This window comes from Ailuropoda melanoleuca, chromosome 3 (assembly GCF_002007445.2).
Source record: "Ailuropoda melanoleuca isolate Jingjing chromosome 3, ASM200744v2, whole genome shotgun sequence".
Classification (NCBI taxonomy): domain Eukaryota; kingdom Metazoa; phylum Chordata; class Mammalia; order Carnivora; family Ursidae; genus Ailuropoda; species Ailuropoda melanoleuca.
Window position 1 is genome coordinate 26177824 of NC_048220.1, and position 16488 is coordinate 26194311.

A 16488-nucleotide genomic window follows, 5' to 3' on the forward strand; every position below is an offset into this window, starting at 1 on the left:
GAATCAAATGAGATAACACATTTAAAGCAGTGAACAAAGCACCTGGTGCACAAGGAGGGCTCAGTTAAATTAGTTTTCATTATTATTATGAGCTTGAGTCAAGATTCTGATCCTTCATTTAACAAGACACTCAAGTTCACCACGTCAACAGAGCCAGTGAGGCGGACAGAGCAGCGTTCAAACCCCAATGCTACTACTACCTGTTTGACCATTCGGAGCATTAGCTTCCTCAACTGTAAAAGGTGGCCCATATTAGAAGACACCACTCATTTGGTGGTGATGAAAGGAAGTGAAATAACGCACATGAAGTGATCAACGCATGCTTGGCTTACAACCAGTACTACTAAGTGTCAGCTCCGACGGCAGTTACCTCCACCACAGAAAGGTGATGCGGTCTCTCCGGGGTACAGGTGGCTCGGAAGGAATTAAGGGTGGAGCTCTGCAAGCCATTTAACCCAGCCCCAAACCTCTGACCGTTGTTTCTCAGCTTCCAGGGGAGCCCCAGTGCCTCCCTGCTCACCTCCTTGGTGCGCCAAATCCCCGACAAAGGGCGTCTTCAGAGCTCCTGAGCAGCTGCCTCGGCAGATACGTCACAGCATGAAGCAGCAGCCACAACCTGATCCCAACTTTCTCGTCTCACCCTTTTAAGTTTCGTTTCCCCCAGGTCAGTCTGACCAAACCACATTTTGAAGTGAGGAGGAACCAGGTAAACAAATAGTATATCTCACTGATGCCGAGTAATGCCCAGTTCGCTGACAGTTGCGCCTGGTGCCCCACAGTGGAGCCCCTGCATGTGCTCCCCCCAACACATGAACACAGCTGGCCCCTCAAGGGGCTCCTACACCAATGGGCTCACAGACACGCGAGCAAAGGAGGAAAGCCTGACCTCCTGGTCTTCCTTCAAGACGGGGCCCACAAAAGACCTCCTCAGCGAGGCTGCCCTCCTGACCATCCCCATCAAGGCAGCAATGGCCCTTCCGTGTGCTGGGTACCCCCACCCTGGCCCCACCACAGCGGTGAGGATCCAGGTGCTGAGCCATCTGTCTCCACCCTCAGACCATGTGCTCCTTAGTGACAGGGTCTCTGTGCTCACACTGCCCATACCTCTGCCAGCACAGGGGAGCAATGTTCTAAGGCTTTACCTATATTAATTCATTTAATCATCACACCAACCCTCTGAGAGTAAGTGCTAGTATTATGCCCACATTACAGCTGAAAACACTGAGGCACAGAAAGGTTAGGTAACTTGCTTAGTGTCTCACAGCTAGAAAATGGTGCAGCCAGGATTTGAAGGCAGACAGTCTGACTCATGACCACCCAATAGAATGGGTACTACTATGACTGATCCTTGAGTCGAGTGGCTGGTGGGGGTGTCAGAGAGGCTCCGGTAGAAGGGAGAGAACACAGATGAGAGGCTGACACAGTAAGTGTCTCCACTGGCCAGAGCTCACTGAGTCCCCTGCCCTCACTTTACAGCTGGGAAAACTGACACCCTATGTGGGGGGGTCCGAGTACGAGCACTGCGGGCCTCAGGCGTAAGGCTAAGGCATCAGCCAGGCCTCCATCCGTCCTCAACTCCCGCCTCATCACTGCTTCCATAGAACTTCTTCCTCTGAACCTGCCCATCCTCACTCTGGCCCCCCGCCATCCCCCTACAAAGTAGTTCTACAAAAGGCAACGGTGAAGCCAGGTTCGACAGGGTCCTCTGGTGAGTCCATCCGCTGCTACCTGCCTTAACACGGTGCTGTACATACTACCACTGGGTGAGACCAAAGCTGCAAAGATAAGCACCCAGCCAGGTGATAAGGATCCAGAGTGGAACATCTTCTAATTATCCAAGTTTGTAAACATTTTGCACTTTACAGGGGGGACAAAAGGAACTACTTGGCAAACACGTGATAAAAAGGGAAGAAAAAGCTGGTTCCAGTCATACAATCTACAACCTCGCTACAGTGTTGTGGGGTGTTTTTGGGGGGAGTTGGTTTTGTCTTAGTGGCTTAAAACAACACAAATTCATTTTCTGACACTTCTGGAAGTCAAAAGTTCCAAATGGGTGTCCCTGGACTGAAATAAAGGTGTCAACAGGGCTGCATTCCTTCTGAAGGCTCTAAGGGAGAATATGTTTCCTTGCCTTTCCTGCTTCTAGAGGCCATCCACATTCCTTGGTTCATGGCTCCCCCGTCTTCAAAGATGGAAACATCAAGTTGAGCCTCTCTCGGGTCGCATCTCTCTGGTTCTCCTTATCCCCCTCCCCCTTCCACTTTAGAGGGCCCCTGTGACTACACGGGCCCCCTCTGGATAATCCGAGGTTAATCTCCCCATCACACGTTCTGCTGATCAGCAACATCAATTCCATCTGCAAGGTTAATTCCTCTTTGACAGTTAACCTAACATATTCACAGGTTCCAGAAATTAGGACATGAACTTTTGGAGGGGGGTCATTACTCTGCCTACCACACTATAGGATTAATAGTTATTGATCAGGAGCGCCTGGGTGGTGCAGTTGGTTGAGCACCCGACTCTTAGGTTTTGGTTCAGGTCATGATCTCAGGGTCGTGAGATGGAGCCCCACATCGGGCTCTGCACTCAGCACAGAGTCTGCTTGAGATTCTCTCTCCCTTTGCCCTTCTCCCCACCCTCTCTAAAATAAATAAATCTTTTCTTAAGTTGATTAGCCCCTAATGCAAGATTTTTAAAAATTATTTACCCTCTGCACAATTTTTAGGTTGACATCTAGCATCTTTCATAGAGTTGCAAAAGACGTAATTTTTTGCATCTTGTAAATCTCAATGTTTACATCACTTTTTAAAGTATCCAAGTGGACATGAACGTGATGATGATATAACCATCACCCATTTAATATGTTTTTCAGCACATGCGCTACAACTCATTGTGCACCCACTGTCGCTGCCCAAAGTCATTCCGCTGTTTCAATTCTGCTCCTAGACCTGGATGTGAGCGTTCGGCTGCCCACTCCATTCTGGATGAAAAAGACCAGAAACAAAATGGGATGGCTATGTGTTTTACTGTGTATAAAATATACCTCAATTTTTAAAAGGGCAGAGGATTATTAGATTAGATCACTGTCCAATCCAAGAGTCTGTCCAGAGGCCAGAGACAAAGGCAGACTCTATCGAGAGGCAGGCTCCTCAGGACCGAATGCAGGGCGCCTCGCACCCCCAATCTGCCTGCACCATGTACCCTTCACCCTCACCAGTACCCTGCACCACACCAAGCTAACTCCCACTCACGTGCAGGCCACAGCTTAAATCCTAGCTCCCAAAAGAGCCCTTTCCAGATCCCCTCATCCATCCAGAATGAGTCCCCGATATTGTATATCATGTTCCCTTCCTTCAAATGACTTAACACAATCTGTGCACAGGCATCACTTGTGTGCTGATTTGATGAGCATCTGTCTTCACCCCTGGACCACAAACTGCATGACAGCAGGTAATGGAGTCACCACTGCTCCTGTCACAATCACTGTGCCCAAAAAAGTGCCTGGCATATAACCAGTACTCAAATATTTGGGTTGAATTGAATGAATAAATGATTACCAACTTAGCCTCCCAAATACCTTGATCCTGGTAAAGGAGGTGATGTTCTGGATAAGGGAAACAGATATTTTGGTCATGGAGATACCTCTCCAGTGGTATCTCCTGGTACCGCCTTAAAATAAATAAGGTGGAACTGTGCTTTTAAAAGAAAAAAGAAAAATCCTTCCTATGATCTGCAACTTCCAGCACTTTACTGAAATAGTAAGGCCTTAAAGACAAGAAATAGCATGTCCTGTGTCTGGGTTTAGCGCCGGGCTTTGGAGGCCTCCAGAGTGGGTACACCCTCAAACATCTCCCCTACTGAAGCATGTCACTGCTGCATCGCGTCCCCACAATAAAGACGCACACCTTTGGGTGAAGCAGTGTCTTCACTGGCTCCTCTTTTCAAGGCTCCAGATGGCCGAGGATGAGGGCGGGGCAGCAAAAGAAGGAAAAGGCACACACTTCACAGCCCCACACCCCTGCTGAGGCTCAGACCTGGTGCTTGGCACCTCCACCTCGGAGCCTGAGTGCTCAGAGAAACTCGGCTGACTAATGTTGAAGCAGGAAAAATGTTTAACAGCTTCACAATCCATACTGAAAATCCCTGAGATGCGATGATGACGGGGGAGAACTGGGGTGACCCGGGCTTTTAGTCCTTCCTTCACCCAGAGTTTGAACCAACATGAGATAAAGACTATGTGCTCCGGGCCCAAGCTCATTCAGAGGTATCATGACTTAGCAGTAAGGGCATGGGTGCCACAGTCAGATAGGCATGACTTTGAGGGTCGTTCACCCACCCACGTGCTATGTGATGTGGGGCAAGTTACCTAACCTCTTTGGAGCTTTAGTTTCCTCTCCAGCTAACAAATGAGTTGTTGTGAGGTTCAGTGAAACGGTGCTGTAAAACGGTGCCCATAGCACATGATGAGCTGTGAGCTGCGGCTGAGTTTACCTGGACGTTCTCTTCAGTCACCTCAATTTCCGCCGTATAGATGTAGTCAATCAGCTTATTCAGCGTCCTCCCATCCACGTCCTTGATTTCTATCTTCTTGGCTTTACTTTCAGACATGTCACCTGCAGTCCAAAACAAAACCAAAAGGGACACAAACTTGGTGCTTAACTTTCACAGAGCAAGTTGCCCTGTCTTAGCAACATAAAAGCACCAACAGGGAGCAGAAGGGATTCAGGCACGGAGGAGTATGAAACAGCCAACATCTGGGTCACACCAACTTTGAGTCTATAATCATCTGCAAACCAGTCTGAAGCATTCCTCACTCTACCTGTTGCCCATTTCCATTTTGAACCACATCTGTGTGTAGTAACTCATTCAACCACAATTTCCTGTAAGCTTATATACACAGGGCCAGGAAAAGTAAACAAGAGATGCACCTGTCCTCAAGAAGCACATGGTCTAGCACAGCTGATATCTAAAAATATATGAGATGATAGGAGTTTACCAGATATATACAAAGTACCAGTATAACAACAACAATACAAAGTAACATTTACTGAGGGCTGTGACTAAGCACTATGCTAAGCACTTAAAGTGGTGCTTCTTTCAATCTTCACAACCATTCATGAGTTTCATTAATATTATCCCCCATTTTACAGATGAAGAAACTGAGGCACAGGAGGATGGGTATTCATTTTGCCCACAGTCACACATCTAGGAAGGGGCCGGGCTGGGACTGAAACCAGGGACTAGGACCTAGAGCCCACACTCATACTCACTACTCTATACTAAATCCCAAGAATGCAGAAGATGGAGCAGCCAACCCTGGGAAGCCATCCTAGCAGGAGGTCACATTGAAGCTGGGTATTTCCACAGGCAGCAAAGATGAGGAAGCATGAGCTGGAGGCAGGAACCTTAGGCGTAAAGGGAAGAAAGTGCCAAAAGGATAAATTTGAGGAACAGTGAGAGGCTGGTCTGGGGTGATAGAGAGAGGAAGCTAGAGAGGTAGCCAGGGGCCAGACTTTGCAGAGCCCTGTAAGCCATGCAAATGAGACTGGACTTTCATCCTAAGTGTAGCACCACTGAAAGGTTATAAACAGAAGAATGACATCAACAGGCGGGTATTTCTGAATGAAATTTGGTTGCCTGGTGGAAGCTGGGTCAGAGGCAGGGAAAACAGTTGGGAGGCCCTGATAATAATCCAACAGAGGAAGGACAGAGCCTCTGAACTAGGGCAGCAGTGGCACCACATCTGTAGTCCTGAGGCCCCTTAGCGCAGCCTGTGCTCTCTAGACAGCACATGGCTTTATCCATAGCCAGGCTCATTCAACAAATGCTGCTGATTTCTGAAGGAAGAGACAGGCAAGACATGTGTCTTCGTAGACTGAAATAAAGGGCAACCTGACTGCGAGAAACAGGGATTCAGAAGCCCTTGTGTGAATACGAAAACAGAGCCTGGGTAGTTGTTTTCTCTCTGTGGAATTTGTGCAATGGAGCCAAGAAAATAAAGTACAGTACAGCATGTGGGCTGCAGACACCCACCTCCAAGCTGCACTGGCTGCACATTATTCTTCCACCAATCCACAGTGCCCATCCTAACACAGTTAGAGATTTGAATGAGTCTGGAACAGGGAGGAAAGGGAGGAAAACCTACTCCGAATCCTGCCCACTCCCTCCACTGCAGGATCAGGTAGACCAGAAACCCTCCACTCTGTTGTCTTCTCTCTGATTGCTGGCGAAAGCCAGCGAAAAGGCCTCAGTACAAAGGGCCCTGAGGGAGCACAAAGACGCTAAGAGCAAACAGGAAAGGATAGTGGGTTTCTACTGCACCCATTAGACAGGCTCTCACAATCTCCCTCTTGAGTACTCCAAGACACATAAATAAAGACACACACCCAAGGAAATCAGAAGTTTTACTCATCTCTCTAAACAGCTATTAAGTTCATCAATAAGAGTGCAGTTGATAATCATAATGCAAACAATAATTACAGTCAGTCAATTCTTTTGTTAGGAACTTGGGCCTTAGAAAAAAGACTGAAAAAAGAACCACCTGAACACAAGAACCAAGAGATTCAGAAGCCCTTATGTGGGTATGGAAACAGAGCCCAGCTTGATTGTTTTCTCTCTGTGGAATCTGTACTTGGAAGTCATATTAGTCAATCTTGTAACTTTGGGGTAAACAAGTGGAAACTCCTGAAATTATGTGAAAATACTGGTAGATATAGGCAAAAGTTTTATTTTTCTGGGGGATGAAAGATCACTCATATTAGTCAAATGTAGAGCAAACATTAATATACAGTTTTCCAGATGGTGGAACTTTGGAAGATTTCCTTCCTGCTTCTTTAACATGACTTTGAAGTTTCTAATTCTCTATCTTAAATACTTAAAACTTCAATATGTAAGGGGGAAAGAACATGTGAAAGAAAAACCATGGCCTCAAAAACAAAATCTATGTTTTAAGAAAGTTCCCTTATAGGAAACTGGAAACCTGTATAAGTCACACAGACTTGTCAAATACAATCTTAAGTATTTCTTACAGACCAGCAGATATTACTGCAACAAACTAAGGCTTCAGCTTAAACAGACTCTGAAAATGGTAGCAATAATAGCTACTACATGTGCCAGGACCTCGGCTAAGGGTTTACACACATTATTTCATTTGATCCTTGTAACAACTCCAGGAGATAGATATTATTTCTATTTCACAAATTAAAGAACTGGCATTTCAAAAGGTATCTGCATATAGCTAGTGGGAGACAGGGCTGGGATTTGCATCTTGGCCTAACTATAGACTACATTTCATTTCTCATAAATCCCTGTGTAATTTAAACCTCACCCTAACTAATGACCTTCATAAAAGTATTTCCAAACAAGGATTTGGTCCAAATTCTGAGGACAACTTAGTACATAAGACCTAGACAAGCAAGAACCAAGAGGGATGAGATCTTGTCAAGCTTATTTGCCAAGATACCCTCAACACCTAACAAATTGCTTGGTATATAGCAAGCACTTAAAAAATACTTGTTGGAGAGAAGGGAAAAAAAAAAAAGGAAGAAAGGGGCTGTCTCTTGATATCTCACAATTCCATGGACTCCAGTAATTCCTGAGGGGCGGAAACTAACAAAGGCTTCATCATTCTTGCTCCTTTCCTTACTTCCGCTACTCTAGAAAACAAAGCATGAAACCTATAAGTCCTTCCATCTTCAAGGTCAACCCAAGAGCCCTCCTCCTCTGTTTTTCCCAAGAGGCCCAGCCCAGACACCTCAGACTTGCACTTTCAGAAAATGTCTGTTAGTTGCACATCTTTTTAGCCCCTTCCACGTCTGTTTGTCATCTGTACCTTGCATGTGCTGTTCCTCCAAAAAGAACATGATCCAATCAAAGGCAGTTATTTGTTCGTTCATTCATTCACTTACCCACTCATTCATTCATTCAACTAACATGTATCAAATAGTCCCTGTGTGCCAAGCACTGTGTTAGGCCAGAGGACACCACAATGAATAAGCGATGGCCCTACCTTCACACAGCTCAGTCCAGTGGAGAGAGAGACAAGTAAATCAACAATTACAAAGTATGTTAAATACTAGAAAAGAGGGCTCAGCTTAAAGGGTTCTTTTTTTCTTTTTTTTAAAGATTTTATTTATTTATTCGACAGAGATAGAGACAGCCAGCGAGAGACGGAACACAAGCAGGGGGAGTGGGAGAGGAAGAAGCAGGCTCATAGTGGAGGAGCCCGATGTGGGGCTCGATCCCATAACGCCGGGATCACGCCCTGAGCCGAAGGCAGACGCTTAACCACTGTGCCACCCAGGCGCCCCTAAGCTTAAAGGGTTCCAAAGTGGAGATTCCTGTACCTTGAACTGTATGCTAAATGATGAGCACACAAGAGCCCATATTTGCTTTTTGGGGGGCAGAGTCTATTGTTTTCATCATATTGATTCATAATGGTTAAGAACCACTGATCAAAAATGAGATCTGGAGAAGGAGTCATAGTTATTCAGAAGAGAGATAAGTATGAGGGAAGAATATACATGCCAGGCAAAGAGAGGTAGGAAAGAACGTGACCTGTTCTGCGCCCCTAAGAAGTTGAGTCTGGCAGAAGTACAGCATGCAAAGGGAGAAACAGGGAGACGAGGCTGGAGATATAAGCAGGGTCTAGACCATTGGAAGGCCCTGTGGGCCATGTCAAGGAGTTCAGACTTCATTCTGAGAGCAATGGAAAGCCCCTGACAGATTTTAAGAGGCTAAGGGACACATCAGATTGGTATTTTGGATGTGATAGCTACAGTGTAGAAAATGGGCTAGGAGTGAGGGAACAAAATAGGAGACAGGTTGACCAGTTTCAAAGGCTGCTGGAGGAAATTAGGTGAAAGATGATGGTAGCCTGGACCTAAGGACTAGGTCTTAAATGTCTTTAAATCCTCAGGCTATACCTTAGGACCTTGTACCTAGACATCTCCAAAACCCACAGAAAGCCCAGGACAGCAAGCAATCCCATACTTCTCTCAGGTCAAGTGATGACAGGGGTTCATACCCTGAGCCCACCTATTCTTTAAAACTTGTTTCCTTTAACACCATAAGATGGTGTTGTTTTTAATGTACTTGGATGACATGTAGGGACCCATATGGAGTACAAATATTCTAGTATACAGAATCCATAGTGAAGGGCATGACGATAAGGAAAACAAAGACTGACTCAGCTATTGGGGTAAAATTAGCTTCCCTGGGGATGGAGGTGCTACCCAAGGAGGAAGCAGGGGAATCTAATTCACAGGACAAAGATGGGCAGAATGCAGCATTGCTGGCCTCTCTAATGACTGCGCTAAAGGAGTGGTGGACCGTTTGAGTGACGGCCCATCCCAGATCTTCTCACAAGCTGGCTGCCTCTTGACACGATCCTGAGAGCACTCAGACCTGTTTCATATTTATTCCAAGTTACTCTGGGCAGGATATGGTCAAGGAACAGGGTTGATACCTGGGACACTTGGGCAACACGAACTCAGAGGACAAAAAAATAAAAACACGTTAATCCTGAGTAAAAAGATCGTAATCACACCACTCAAGTCAGAAGAATGTCACGAGTATTTCCTTTTCATTTTGGCCTTAAACATGCTGATAGAAATGGACGTAATGAGAGTCAGCTGGGCCTTTTCACGACTAAGTTTATGGATTTTGAAGCTGAACCTGATCATCAGAACAAAATTTTACAATGTAACTTTTTGTTTGTACCTGTTTATCAAGGTTTAAGCAAACTAAGGGGCCTCAAAAAATACACAAGTCTCATATATTGATGATGGAAGTATAAGCTGGCACAACTGTTCCATGAACTGTGGATTTCTGTCATGTGTCTCACAATTCTTCAAAATGTGCACACCCTTATTCTAGGGATCTATGCTAAGGAAATAATCAGAAGGTAAATAAGATTAAGAGGCAAAGATACGCATTCTAGTATCACTTATAATAGCAAAATATTAAAAAGAATTGTATTTTCTAACCAAAGAGGAAATGGATTTTCAATTAGGATATATATGATGGAATCTTATGAAGCCATTAAAATGATGACGTAGATATGATTTCACTGATGTGAAAATATATTGACCATATACTGCTGGTTTAATTACACAACTTTTCACTGAGCACCTACTACATGGAAGATCATGCCAGGCAGTGTGGAGACAGCGGTGAATCCAGGTACAGTTCTTAACTGACTGACAAGAGCTATCAGATACTGAGGAAGTAATGAGATAAGCAATAACACTAAGTACAAGTATAAAGTATCATAAGAGTAAATATCAAAAGAATTTAACCTAATCCAAGGGGATCATGGGAAAGCCAACCTGAGGAAACGCTGCTTCAGTGGTAATGAAAGATGAATAGGAGTTAGACAGGCAAAGACACAGGAGGGCGAACATTCCAGGGCGATGAATAGCTATTTTTTTTAAGTATACATATTACATCACCTATGTATATACAAAATGAATTTATATTAAAATTTTATTTTGGGGGTGCCTGGGTGGCTCAGGTGGTTAAGCGTCTGCCTTCAGCTCAGGTCGTAAACCCAGGGTCCTGGGATCGAGTCCCCATCGGGCTCCCTGGTTGGTGGGGGGCCTCCTTCTCCCTCTCCCCCCTGCTCATGCTCTTTCTCTCACTCTCTCTCGCTCTCAAATAAATATTTTTTTAAAAAATTATTTTGTATCTGTATATATTTATAAATATAAAGTCTGAAAGGATATAAACTATAATTTTATCTATATGTTGTACTACATGTAATTTTTTATTTTTGTTTTTTGGCTTGTCCACATTTTTCTCATTTTTTTCCTGCAATGAACATCTGTGAGTAGTATTTAGATGGGTAGATGGATGGGTGGGTGGAGAGACAGGCAGATGGTTCGCTGGCTGGCTGGATATATGGAAGGCTGGAAGGATGGACACTAACCAGATCCAACGGAAGATTTGAGCTGGGCATCACATTAGACTGTTTTCTTGCTGATTTTTTTTCCTCTCTTCAATAAACAGAATCCAAGATCTGCTTCAGAAGCATCTTTTCTGTTAATAGAATTACCTTGTTTTTGGTTAGGCACTTCCACTACCCCAGAGGCAAGTTCATTAGCCACAAGTGGAGCCAAAACTACAATTCCAAACAGATTTCCTCTCTCAACACTGGACCTTCCAAACCACACAGGCAAGAGAAGAAGAACTAACCGAGGTACTAAGTGAAGGTGCAGCTTAAATAACTATTGCAAACAAAACAAATTATTTTAAAGACAGAGAGATGGATGAAGGACAGAGGGGAACAAAGAAATAAAAACCTCCCTACTAGAGTATGAAATTATGCTAAAGAGAATGCAGCTTAGAACTTCCAGGTCGTAAAATCAGCTGGTTTTCTAAGCCACATTTTCCAGGCTACTAATTCCCAGCCCAAGGCTCACAGTGAGGTAAGACTGTCCTGGTCTGCTTGGTAGAGGCACAGCTCCAAGTTGCGACCAGCTCCTTTACACGATGAGCCAACAGAGAGCCCCAGGTGAGGAACTCTCAAAACACAAGGCTAAGTCACCCCCAACTAGAACCACTCTTACCCAGGAGAGGCCACGTACTATATATTAGGAAAAGAGTAAGAACGTATTCAGCAAAAATTGGGTGCTTGCACTCACCCATTCTTAGCAAGCCCACATTCATTCTTTCAAACTTCACTTATTTACTGTCTCCTAAACACCACGCCCTGTGGTTGGCTCTGAGGATTCAGCTGACAAGACATGGTCCTCAAATGCCCAAAGCTCACCGTCAACTGTGGAGACATTGCATTCATTCATTTGAAAAACATCTGACTCCTGTGTACCAGCTGCTTAGGGTGTGGTAGTAAACAACACCTCTGTCTTCACGGAGCTTACAGTCTAGCGAGGAGAGAAAGATAAAGAACACATTGACAGCCAACAACAGGATTTTCAGACAGGGATAAATGTTATGAAAAAATATGTAGTGGGGAACTATGGAGAGGGTTATCAGAGCAGGCCTCTCAGAGGAGACACCTGAGCTGTAAACTGCAGGATGAGGGGTGCCTGGGTGGCTCAGTCGGTTAAGCATCTGCCTTCAGCTCAGGTCATGATCCCAGGGTCCTGGGATGGAGTCCCACATCGGGCTCCTTGCTCCACAGGGAGCCTGTTTCTTCCTCTGCCTGCTGCTCCCCCTGCTTGTGCGCTCTGTCTCTGACAAATAAATAAATAAAATCTTTTAAAAAATAAAATTAAAAAAAAAGTAAACTGCAGGATGAGAAGCAGCCAATACACCAGACGCCAGAGCACGGGCACAGCAGACCCCAGGAACAGACAAGAACACAGAGGGATGGTGACCACACTCAAAAGCAGCACTGGGTACTTGGCAAAAGTGGGGAAGGGACACCTGACCCAGTTCGAGGGGCTCGCCCACCCAGCTGGCCCTCGGTCAATACTGATTTATAGAGCAGGGGAGGTGCTGTGAGGTACTACAAACAGGAAGCTCTGCCCACGGGTTTCAAGGAATTCAATCTCACATGTGAACTAGTTGGACAGGCCTATTTGGTATGTACAGGAAGCAGGGACTCTCTAGAAAGCTGGCAAAGGTGCTGAAACTGAATGCCGGATGGTGAAAATTCCTGTCTTATTCTCCCCTCCAAGCCCCACCATCACTTCTCCCAAATCTCTTCCATACTCCTGTAAAGGCTCAAGGGGGTTCACAGACCTTGCCTGGTAGGAATGGCTAGGGAAGGACAAGCTAGTCCAGCATGGGGCCAGGTATCAAGAAACCAAGTTCCACTCATTTACTGTGTGACCTGGGGCAAGTCCCTTCCTTTTTCTCAGCCTCAGTGTTTCCCATCTGCAAAATGAAAGATCAGAGGCCTGGGGATGAGCCCAAGAGCCCACATGTCTAAAAGCTCCTCTACACGATTATGATGCATGTTAAAGTCTGAGAACTAATAACCTCTGATTCCACCTCTATTTTCCTCCTAGTGGGCAAGGGGCTACATGCTAGGCTGGTTGCACCAAGTACTCCGCGGCACAAAACATAGTCTCTGGCACACAGAAGCTCCTCACAGTGAGCGTCACAGCATTCTCTTCCCGCCTTCCCCTCATGCCATCACCCGAAATATTCCCTCAACGGGGCTGTGGCCCCATAACTATGGGTTATTTTTTGCCCCTCATCATACCTGTGAACATCGCACAGAAGTAGGGGCTGCAGGCTGCCAGGACCACACGGTGGGCTTCTATTTCGACATCTTCCGCCACAATCATCACGTCACACAACAGCTGTTTACTGTAAAACACCAGTGAGGGGACAGCATGAGTCATAGCACCAACGCCCACCCCCAGCCATACAAGGATATTTCTTGTTTCCACCCAGATTCCATGTTGCCAGCACACAAGGCTGTCAGAGACATTCGCCGTACCGAGTTAGGCAGGGGGATGAACTCATCGACTTTTCCAAGTCCCTGCTAAGCCTGGCATTCATGCTTTCCTAAGGCACACAGAGAGATCCAAGTACCCTGTAGCTGCCAATTCAGGTTTCCTCCATTTGTCTTCACATCTCTGCTCCTCAACTTCATCAGCTCTGACTGAAATGGGGTGACAGCAGCTCAGACAGCGATGGGGAAAGTCTGGGGCTATGCGTTGGGTGACTGGGTGAATGCCAAGGAGCATGAGCGTGCCACTGAGGTGTGCCACCAGTGAGAACAAGTATTAACAATCCCCCAAGGGATACAATACCTATGAAATACTAGTAAGAGGCCAGCCAGGTCTGGAGGCCTCAAGTATTAATCTTCCCGCCCAGATTTAACATTACCACCAAGAAGGCCACTGCTGAAGACCCTGTGTAAATTCCAATCTTTGCAATTATTAAGGATACTGTAACTATCTTTTTTACTTGTCATCCCCACTACACAATACACTCTGGAAAGGACTTGTTTCCTATTATATCCTAAACACCTGGCTACAAGCCTACCATATAAAATACCCTAAATTTTTACTAAATAAATAAATGAATAAACTTTGAAAAGGGATCAATCCACACTCATAGACAGAATGACTATTAGACTACTTTGAAGGATTGAAAATGTGGCACAAGACCATTTCAACCCAAGAATTTTTCCTCCACCAGCCTTCCAATACTTAACATTTATTAAGTTCTATGTGCTAGGCACTATTCTAAGCACTTTTTTGTACCTGATATTTCATTTATTCCTCTCTAAAACCCCATGAGCTAGGGTTATTATTATGTTTCATATTACAAAAAAGGAAACTGTGGCCCAGAGAAGTTAAGTAACTTTCTCAAAGTCATACAAAAATGGAGTAATGAATGCAGGTAGCTAAACCCTAGAACCCATGTTCCTGACATCTATGGTAACCTGCTGACCACTAATCCCTCCTTCAGACTGAAGCACTAGAGGTGGGAAAGAAGACAGGACAAACACATGTCATCTGCAATCCAGTGGCAGTGGTTACTTAGTGCACTATACTGGACTGAGAAGTCTTGAGTCATGACTGGGTTCCAGGTGAGAACGATGAGATGATTATAATGAGTCTGCCAGGATCAACTGATGTTAAAGAAGCTACATATTTGTCATCCTTGGTGTCGAATATTAAACCTTTGCCAACTATTCAGACATTAGTCCAAGATTGCTTTTCAGAGCAATGGAATCACAAGGCCTGAAAAGACTGGAGCTGTAAATGCCAGATGATCTATGAAGTTCAGAGAGGTGGCCCAAAGCCACAGAAGGCTGAGTCTTGACTCTAGTTCTGACTCTGGATATACTACCATAATGACTCATGATTGGCTGATGCTTGGAAAGGGAAAAAAACAGGAGATAAGTTAGCCCCAATAGGGAAAGGTGAATAGAACAAAGTCCCCATGAGGGGGCTTCTGGGAAGGGGGAGACCTCTGAGCAGCAAGAGGCAAACCCTGGGGATGTGACCTCACCCTACAGTGGACAGCAGACCCCACATACAAATTTTAGCAGAATAAACCAGCTCAACTGGGAAGAGAACTGGCTCTGCCCCTAACCGGCTATGAGAACATGGACAATCTCACCACAGTATTCTCATCTGTCTTAGTGGGACATCCACTGTGGGGACCAAATAAGATTGCAAATGCCAACTGAGAATAGGCTAGTTTTTAATCTGACCAAAATTTATTGTAGAAATGTATTCCCAACATTTTCACTTCACTTTCATTAAAGGTTTTAGAGAGACAATGGAGTTCTCTTATCACTACTATTTAAAAGTACAAGTAACTTGTCAACTATACTTCAATTAAAAAAAAAAACGGACTGACCAAAAAAAGTACAACTTTGTTGTTGTTCTTGTAATCAGTATTTTAATAAGGAAAAGTAAAACAGATGGGTCAGAAATGCTGAGCAAAAGCTGAGCCAGGTGCTGAAAAGGGAAATGTCAGAGTGGGATGTCTTGCACAAACCCAGAGGAGGTGATAGTTCATGAACAAATGGGAAAGAGACAAGAAGGAATGAGGAATAAAGATGGAGAATCCAGTTAAGCAAATGAACGAGAACAGTTCTGATGGACTGGAAGTGGATCTCAAGGCTAGAAAAACTGTAACCTAGGAAAGTGACCAAGACAAACTCGCCAGAAACTCAATGTAGGCTCTCCCTGGAGATGGTAAAGCCTGTCTGCACACCGGAGTGTATCCACTCTGTATGGAAAAGAGAAGAAGCAGCTCTAAAGCACTGCATGGCTCAGAAGCATTTCTAATGCCGTTTATCAGAAATCCTACAGGATTTTTTTTTTTCTGAGCTGTCACACACTACTCCAAAGAACAATCTCAAGAAGAGAAAAGTAGGGCTATACACTTTGTGACAGCTGTTAGGAAGAAGCTCAGGCCCTGGAGTCCAAGTGACCAGGGTTCATGTCCTCTAGGTATCAGAATTCAGATGTGCTGTAAACAAGACAATGAATACTGCTAATAGTAAACATTCAGTAAATGTTAACATTTCTTTCTTTTTTTTCCACAAAATACTTCATTTAAGATTAGCAGTTAAGTTAACCCTGTTAAGGTTAAATTTAAGCTGCATATTAACCCCCTAAGTAGGGTTTATCATGTAGGGAAGTGAATACATGAGTCTTAATTTCAAAGGTGGGAGATGGTTAAGTGAAGTTCAGAGGGAAAAGAAAGAACCAGCTAAAGAAATAAGAAAGTAACCGGCGAGACAGGAGGCAAACCAAAAAAGTATGGTGTCCAATAAGTCAAGTGAAGAGAGGGCTACAAAAAAAGCAAGGAATAATCAGCTATACCAAATACTGCTGTTAAGTTAGAGATCAGGGTGGCTGGCCAGGGCAAGTAAACAAGAAAATGAAGTAGAACATGAAAATGAAAAACATGCAAATTGAAAAGGAAGAAATAAAACTATCTCTATTCATAGATGACATGATCTCATACATAGAAAATCCTACAAGAAACCCACTAAAATAAATTAAAACAAATACATGAGTTTAAGAGTATAATACCAAGGGATAA

The 16488-nt window shown here is 44.6% G+C and overlaps 1 protein-coding gene across 9 annotated transcripts in view; it reads right to left on the reverse strand.

The window, feature by feature from the left end:
• The window catches only part of KLHL3 (kelch like family member 3), a 157050-nt gene that overhangs the window by 72280 nt on the left and 68282 nt on the right, over window positions 1–16488 (reverse strand). For 5 of the 9 annotated variants that reach the window (XM_019803238.2, XM_034656059.1, XM_034656054.1 and 2 more), the window contains exons 3-4: window positions 13172–13278; window positions 4492–4613 (exon numbers count right to left, since the gene is read on the reverse strand). In XM_019803238.2, coding sequence (XP_019658797.2) covers window positions 4492–4613; window positions 13172–13278 — 229 coding nt within the window. Of the gene's footprint in view, window positions 1–4491; window positions 4614–10927; window positions 11101–11770; window positions 11883–13171; window positions 13279–16488 lie in introns of those variants that run through there. The other 4 variants (XM_034656057.1, XM_034656056.1, XM_034656055.1 and 1 more) reach the window with 3 other exon arrangements.